The 8,098-nt window shown below is 45.6% G+C and overlaps 1 protein-coding gene across 1 annotated transcript in view; it reads left to right on the forward strand.

Annotated features, from left to right (window-relative positions):
• The window catches only part of MIF4GD (MIF4G domain containing), a 14,696-nt gene that overhangs the window by 361 nt on the left and 6,237 nt on the right, over positions 1–8,098 (forward strand). The window contains 2 exon segments of the mRNA XM_015410744.1: positions 2,323–2,457; positions 3,508–3,617. Of these exon segments, the coding sequence (XP_015266230.1) occupies positions 2,376–2,457; positions 3,508–3,617 (192 nt within the window). The 5' untranslated portion in view covers positions 2,323–2,375.

Raw genomic sequence — 8,098 nt, forward strand, 5'->3', positions numbered from 1 at the left:
TGTGGTGGGCGGGGGGGGGGGGGGGGGGACGAAGACACTTCTGGTCCTTTCGTAGGGCTGCCCTAAACAGTTTCAGAAGCAAACTTGCGCCTCTGAAGTGGGTGGAGCCGTTTCTGTGCTGACTTGACTTGGCTTTCCCTGGATTTAAAACAAACTCATTTTTCCCACGTGCGGCGGACTGAGATCTGGAGATGTGGCAGCACATTCAAACAACCAGTCTTTGGCGTGTTGTGGCCACACTAGGCCCCTTCCCACCCACAGGCCTGTTTGCATCTGTGTCAGCTGACAGTGGGAGACACACTGGGTTATCTAAACTATGCACTCCTCGCCTTGTATGTACATGGAACATGCACAGGTCCACTGAACTTTGGCAGCCCTCTCTCAGAAAAGGTGATTGGGAACATCGAGGGTTTGTGAATATGGAGACACCTTATATGTTTTGTGAGGGGTGTACACGAGGCATGAGTGCCCTACTGTACCTACAGGATTTTTGGCTAGTAGTAGTATAAACATACTGAATCTGCCACATGTAACAAGAATGGTAAAGCCAAACCCACTCCAAGGGTAAGGGCAGTTGTCTGAAGGCCTGTGTTGGGGTCTGTTAAGAAACTGGCTTATACTGAGTCATACTGTCGGTCCATCATTAAACAGGACAGAAGCTGCTGACCTGCTTCTGATCACCCCACACTTGGACCAGAGTGAAATACAAGTGAAAATCTAGTTGATGTACATGCTAGAGGAACTATATAATCACCTCTGCGCACGGTGAGAATAACCACATGCAGAAGTCATTGTTTTCATTGCCTCTAAAACCTTGATAACAGTTACCTTCTTCACACAGTGGATGTCATTCAGTATGCACACAGGTGCACGACTACTCTAGTGTGCACAGGAACAAGATTGATCCAAAGGGCAGTTCAGAACCCACTGTGGTTGTTATGTATGTTTCTCTTTTCAGTTAGTGGAGGCAGTTGCCACTCAGGTTTTCACGTTATCTTGTCATTGAACATCAGGAGCACCTATATCTTTGGCCAGTTTTGTGTCTGCAGCAATAGGCTACTCTGACAATACAGTGGCAAGCTAACTATTGGAAAGCCCGAACAGAACTCTTGTTAATATGAGTGAGCTTATCACAGTGTAACCATGTACTGGATCTTTTTCTGTGAACTAGAAGTCTGAAACAAGACTTTCAAAGTTCACGAAGAAGGGGCAGACTTGTATTAGTTGTTCTGATGAGTACACTATTTGTGTGAGCAGGATTTGTGTGTGTGTGTTTGTAAAAGCCAGCTACAGGCACATCCTTGGAAACAACCCATGCCAAACACTTTAAAAAGAAGCCTGTTTGCATTGTATTTATGACACCATCATAGCTATTGTAAAGCACAAAAATGATAGATAACATATCCTTATCAAGTACTTTTCAAAAATGCCTTTTGGGGTTTTAACACTGAAAGATGCAAGAGCAGCTGTTTGAATTGTCTTCTTACCAACCTCTACTAATATACGCATGCCCTTCTATACTCAAAATGGTGCCATTAGGCTGTGTCGTTTACATCATTTACATGCTGCATTATTGAAGTTGGGGTGGTGGTCAGGGATTGTTGTGAGGATGAGGGTAAGTCAGGCAGTAGTGGAGATGTAGATGTAATGCCTGAGAAACAGCTTTACTGAAGATGGTGGGAGGTTCTTAAGGAATCTGCTAGAGGAGAAGTGTTTTGGTCAATGGAGAGGAGGATGCCTTTTCAGGCATTTTAGAAAACACAGAATTAATAATACAGGAATGGGGACAGTAGCAGGTGAACTTGATTGTGGATAACGAGAAGGGCCCATGGGGAGGGCGGGGTAGAAATGTAATAAATAATAATAAAAACTGGAGGCTGAAAGGTGGAGAGGAGTGGAAGCTTGAAGAGAGAGGTCAAGGCCTCTTGAATTGGAAGGCGCTAATTGGGAACCCAGTGGGGTTTTTCCTCTTGAGCTTGTCCATTTGATTGGAACCCAGATTGATTCCCCACCCTGCCCCCAGAATGATGTCTTGTTTCAGCACCCGGCAGTTGTCTGCCTGCAGCATAAGCACATGTCGTAGCCAGTGAATTCTGATGAGTGAGCAATGTGTTTGCCTATTTGTCGATTCATTGTTTAGAAGCTGGGCAATAAGCATTTGGGCCGGGAATTGAACAGGGCGGGTAGGTAAGGCTGGATGTTTTTAATGCAAAATAAAAATATCCCTCTCCCTCCCTCCCTCCTGCTCCAGAGTGTCTGAAATCTAGTTCAAACTCCTTTCTTGTCTGACTAATCTGTGTCTGACCTCTTTTCGCTCCACAGTTTGCCACTCTCTGCTGCTTTCCTGATCTCACGCCACCGAAGCAGAGCGAGAGATGGGAGACACGGGCAAAGAAGACTATAAAATACACTCATTTGATGTAGAGATTCAGCAGATACTGAAAACAGCCCTCAAAGGTTGGCACCTCTGTCTTTCTCCTTGTCATTTCCCCCTGCAGAAATCAACATGATTGAATTTGAAAACTGCTGAATTGGAAACTTTTAGAGGCCTATTACCATTATGCATTTTAGTTTGAAAACTAGTTACAGGGGTGTTAAACATATACGGTCCACGGGCTGGAACCAGCCTGTCCAGGGTGCTTATCCAGCCTCTGAGCAACTGGTGCTGTTCTCATCCTATGAGGAAAAGGGGGTTGCAGGAGGACAAAAAGCGCCCCCTGGAGGGTTTGGAAACAGCCTCTCTGTCAGGCCCTCCCCTGAGCCCTGCTGCTTCCGTGGGAAATGCAGGAGGCATGAGAACTGGGGTGGGGTGGGGGTGGGGGTCTGGGGGAGCCAGGCTTTTATGGGTTCCCCAGAAAATCAATTATTTTCACTGCTAGGAATTAATTGCTTAATTGGGTTTGCCTGTGTCCTTTATAAAGTTTATATCTCCGGTACCTGGCATTACATTTTATGGCACGCGTGGCCCGGCCCAACAAAATGACACTTACGTCAGATCCAGTCCTCGTAACAAATGAGTCTGACACCTCTAACACTTACCATTTTCCCCCTTCCCCTCAAAAAAAGAAAAAAACAACCCTGGGAATTCTGTTTTCATGATGATTCCAAACACACTTTGTTCGGATTCCAGACCACTTTGTAGGACTATCGCTTTCGAATTTTCTTTGATGGGAGCCATGGCACTTCAACCGGTTTGTAACAGAATTAAACCTGTGTTGTAGATACAGCTCAGGTCAGTCATGGAGTAGCCTTCGCATGTCATTCATCTCTCGGCCTCAGATTTCTCCCCTCTTTGAAATGGAAGAATGAATGGTCTTCCTTGCAGAAAGACTGTGATGAGGAAAGGTTTGTTGGAGCAGTCCATGGAGGGTCCATAAACTAAGAAGCCAGAAAATATTACGGAATTCTATAATAAAGGACACATTAACCACACTATTTTAGATGTTCAAAAATATGTCGGTGTTATTTTTCCCAGTCACTATTAATAGTGTTTATCATTTTGTGTAGACCCCAGCAGTGTGGACCTGGAGAAAGTGGCCAATGTAATTGTGGACCAGTCCCTGAAAGACTGTGTGTTCAGCAAAGAGGCCGGGCGTATTTGCTATACCATCATTCAGGTGGGAAACTGAGAGTCCATGTTTCATATTATTCATTCATTCATTCTTATCGTAAACACTTACAGAACATGTTTCTTAAAACCAGGGGTGTGCAACATTAAAAATGGAATTGGCAATTTGTTCTGCACTGTCAACCATAAGCAATAATCCAGTTTGCGTGTACTGAACACTTTCACTAATGTGGCTGTCAATGGTAAAAAGTAAATCATAGCTCAACATGAGACTTCAAGTCAGCTGAGCAACCCCAGTCTTGCTAGTCTCAAATCTGCAAAAATGTTAATGCGGCAGGATCAGAAAACATGAGATTTGGAAAACAAAAGAAATTTAAAGCCCCCTTGTTACTTGTTGCTTGTTGGGTGGGTGTGCAGGGTTCAAATGATGCAAAGACGACAGGACACAAGTCTGCAGGAAGCTGTCTGAAACCTCTCGGCTTCCCAGCGTTTATTTATAAGCTCAGTTTTCCCCCATTTCCCTCCCCCTCCTCTCTCTCCCTCCTTCTCTGTGCGTCAAGCATTCTAGCATCCTTTTGGAATGTGTGTGTGTGTATGTGTGTGTAAGCTCTCTGTTATCAGTTTCTCCCCCTTCTGAAGGTTAAACCGACTGCGTCAGTGAGCAGTAAACAGATTCCATCTCGGGCTCTCATTACGTATAAATATTTCAGTTCCCAATTTCCAGGCAGGAGAATAGTGAATTCTTCTGCACTGCTTTCCTACACCCCCTTTTATTGGGTTAAATGTAAAAAAAATATATCATTTGCCTTGGAAGCACAGAAGCTTTATGCAGTATCCCCGATCCTCCATGTTTCCCAGTTAAGGGGAAATGCTGTTCAGACAAATTACAAAGATGATCCGACTCCAGTGGTAACAAGAGAAAGAAATTTTACTTACAAAAATGGAAGTACATCTTACATGACATATTCACGTAGGTACATATAACTAATTGTGAACAGATTAACTTCAAAAAGGTTGACTTGCTACAGCTCCAAGCCAGTGTTCCCTCTAAGCTGAGTTAGTGTGAGCTAGCTCACAGTTTTTTAGCTTCTGGCTCACACATTGTTTGTCTTAGCTCAGGAAGGAGGGCTCCAGATCAAACGAATTTATGCAGTAGCCAAATCGCTCGCTCACAACTTTAATGCCAGGAGCTCACAAAGTAGAATTTTTGCTCGCAAGACTCCACAGCATAGAGGGAGCATTGCTCTAAGCCCAGGTAAGAGAGAAAGGAAGAGAGGTCCTATATAAGATGACAACAGAAGGCAAGCAAGGGCCAAAGAGGCTCAACATCTAACTGATGAGGGGGTGGGGCCAAATGCCAGGTGCACCTGAGTGAGAGAGAATTCTCTTAACCCTTTCTGTCCCAGATCCTCTTGCATGCAGAGTTACAATATCCAACACCTTTTATTTGCCTTCTTATGGGATCTTTCCCCCATGATGCCATCTCATGCCATCCTACATGAGAGCCAGTTTGGTGTCGTGGTTAAGAGCAGTGGACTCTAATCTGGAGAACCGGGTTTGATTCCACCCTCCTCCACATGCAGCCAGCTAGATGACCTTGGGTCAGTCACAGTTCTCTGAGAGCTGTTCTCTCAAGAGCAGTTCTCTCAGAGCTCTCTCAGCCCCACCTACCTCACAGGGTGTCTGTTGTGGGGAGAGGAACGGAAGGTGATTCAGGTAGTTGAAGGGTGGGGTATAAAATCAACTCTTCTTCATCCTCTTTTCAAAATTATTTTCACTCACATGAGTACTCAAAAATGAGTTTGTAGTCATCTTAACTATTCTGAAAAAATTTCTTTCAAAAATTCCCTTTTTCTTTGTTCCTTCTCTTTGGATTCTAGACCTTGTTTTTCTCCCAAAGCAGTTTACAATATCATTCTCCCCTCTTCTGATTTTATCCTCACAACAGCCTGTGAAGTAGGTGAGGCTCAGGGTGTGGCCCAAAGTCATCCAGTGAGCTTTTAGAGCAGAATGGAGACTTGAACCTGAGTCTCTCAGATCAACACTCCAACCACTGCACCACACTGGCTCTCCCTCCCTCTGTTTTATATTTCCAGGATGATTGATGGAGTTGGGGCAGGTGGGAGGTGGCTGGAAGAGAATGAAGTTTTATTTTCACTAAAAAAAACCCCAAAATCTAAAAGGAGCCTGTAGGTTGCATTAATGCATTCTGGAAGTGCATGCTGTTCATCTTGGCGCCGCCACCAGCCATGACTCCTTTCCTGCAGATGGAGCTTAGTACGGCATGCCCTGGTGATCATTCTGGGTATCCAGCCCAGTTTACTAGATAGAAGATGAATCTGTTCCTCCAACAACAGCGCAGACTAGGTGAGCAAAACCCATTCATGGCCCATCTTCAGTTTTGCCTCCCTGTAAACTTTATGCCCCTACAGGCTCCTGCTTCGTGTCACATCCTTTTTCTGAGCAGTGATGGGATTTGAGTAATGAGAGGTCTACACAGGCAGTTAGCTCCACACATTTATTTATTTCATTTATGCCCTGCCTTTCTCCCCAATTGGGATGCAGAGCAGCTTACATCATTCTCCTCTCCTCCATTTTATTCTCACAACAGCCCTGTAAAGTAGGTTAGGCCAAGTGTGATTAACACATGGAATTCACTGCCACAGGAAGTGATGGCGGCTACAAGCATGGACGGCTTCAAAAGGGAATTAGATAAGCATATGGAGCAGAGGTCCATCAGTGGCTATTAGCCACAAGGTATAGATAGGGGCTCTGGGGCAAGTGATGCGCTGTCTTCTTGGTGCTTGGGGGGGGGGCAACAGTGGGAGGGCTTCTAATGTCCTGGCCCCACTGGTGGACCTCCTGATGGCACCTGGTATTTTTGGCCACTGTGTGACAGAGTGTTGGACTGGATGGGCCTTTGGCCTGATCCAACATTGGCATCTCTTATGTTCTTATGTGTTGTGACTGGCCCAAGGTCACCCAGCAAGTTTCCATGGCATGAGTGGGGATTTGAACCTTGGTCCCCCCCAGATCCTATTCTTTTTTCCCCTTTATTTAATAAAGATTTTTATTTTTCAGAAAGAATAAAGAGACAGAGAATAACATATACAGGAAAGAAAAGTCAACAAACAATAAGCCTGAAGTCTGTACTCATTACTTTCACTTACATTTGTCTAAATGGAATCTGTACTGTATACATGTTTCATTTTTTAGTTTTCACGTTGAGAGCTTATAACCTATTTTAAAGGTTTCTTAAGATAGTCTTCCAACCATTTATAAACTCTTGCCCAATTATTTTCAAAGATTTCTTCTTGTTTTTCTTGTAGTTGTAAAGTCAGTTTATCAATTTCTGCTGTTTCCAATAATTTGTATTTATTTATTTATTAATCACACTTATACCCCGCCCTCCCCCGTAGGGCTCAGGGCGGCTAACAGGCAAAATTATTGCAACAATAAAACATAGTTCTGAGTTAAAAAGCAAATATACATTTAAAACCAATCCTAATACCAAATTGAATTTAAATTTAAAGTGCTCGTTGATCTTCACATCCAAAAAAACTCCAAAAGATGACGGTCCAGTCCAGAGGTTTCTCAAAGTCATTCGGTGGTTTCAAACCTTCATTCAGGTGGTTAAGATGTTTAAGATGTTCAAAAGTTCCAATGTTTCTAATGTTTCCTTCCTTCCTAGGGCCTCTTCCACCCCCCGTGATGGCAGTATAACAGGGGGGGGGGCGGGAGGCGGCGGCCCCTACTTGAAGGCCTGGTGGAAGAGCTCCGTCTTGCAGGCCCTGCGGAACTGCATCAGGTCCCGCAGGGCCCGGATCTCCTCCGGGAGCTCATTCCACCAGGTAGGGGCCACCACCGAGAAGGCCCTGGTCCTTGTAGCGACCAATTTTGCGTCTCTGGGGCCCGGTACAGTTAGTAAGTTTTGGGCCCCAGACCGTAGTGCTCTTGGGGGAACATACGGGGTAAGGCGATCCCTCAGGTAGGCTGGACCCAGACCATGTAGGGCTTTATAGGTAAGAACCAGCACTTCGAAGCGAATTCGGTACGCTATTGGCAACCAGTGCAGCGCTTTCAGCACAGGCTGAATGTGGTCCCTCCTAGAGAGACCCATTAACAGCCTGGCCGCAGCATTCTGCACCAGTTGCAGCCTCCGGATTTGCGACAAAGGCAGCCCCATGTAGAGAGCGTTACAGTGGTCTAACCTCGAGGTGACCGTCGCGTGGATCACTGTGGCCAGATCATCTCGATCCAGGTAGGGGACCAACTGCCGAGCCCGCCGAAGATGGTAAAAGGCGGACTTGACAGTGGCTGCCACCTGGGCCTCCATCGTTAACGCGGAGTCCAGGTGCACTCCCAAACTCCGAACCCCAGACGTAGGCACCAGAGGCACCCCATCAAAGGTCGGGAGAGGAAGCCCCAAACCTGTTCCGGCCTGACTCAGGCCCAGGACCTCCGTCTTCGCCGGGTTTAGTTTCAATCTGCTCAGCCGGAGCCAACCAGCCACGGCTTCAAGTGCCCGAT

The sequence above is a fragment of the Gekko japonicus genome, unplaced genomic scaffold (assembly GCF_001447785.1).
Source record: "Gekko japonicus isolate JY-2015 unplaced genomic scaffold, Gekko_japonicus_V1.1 scaffold15, whole genome shotgun sequence".
NCBI lineage: Eukaryota > Metazoa > Chordata > Lepidosauria > Squamata > Gekkonidae > Gekko > Gekko japonicus.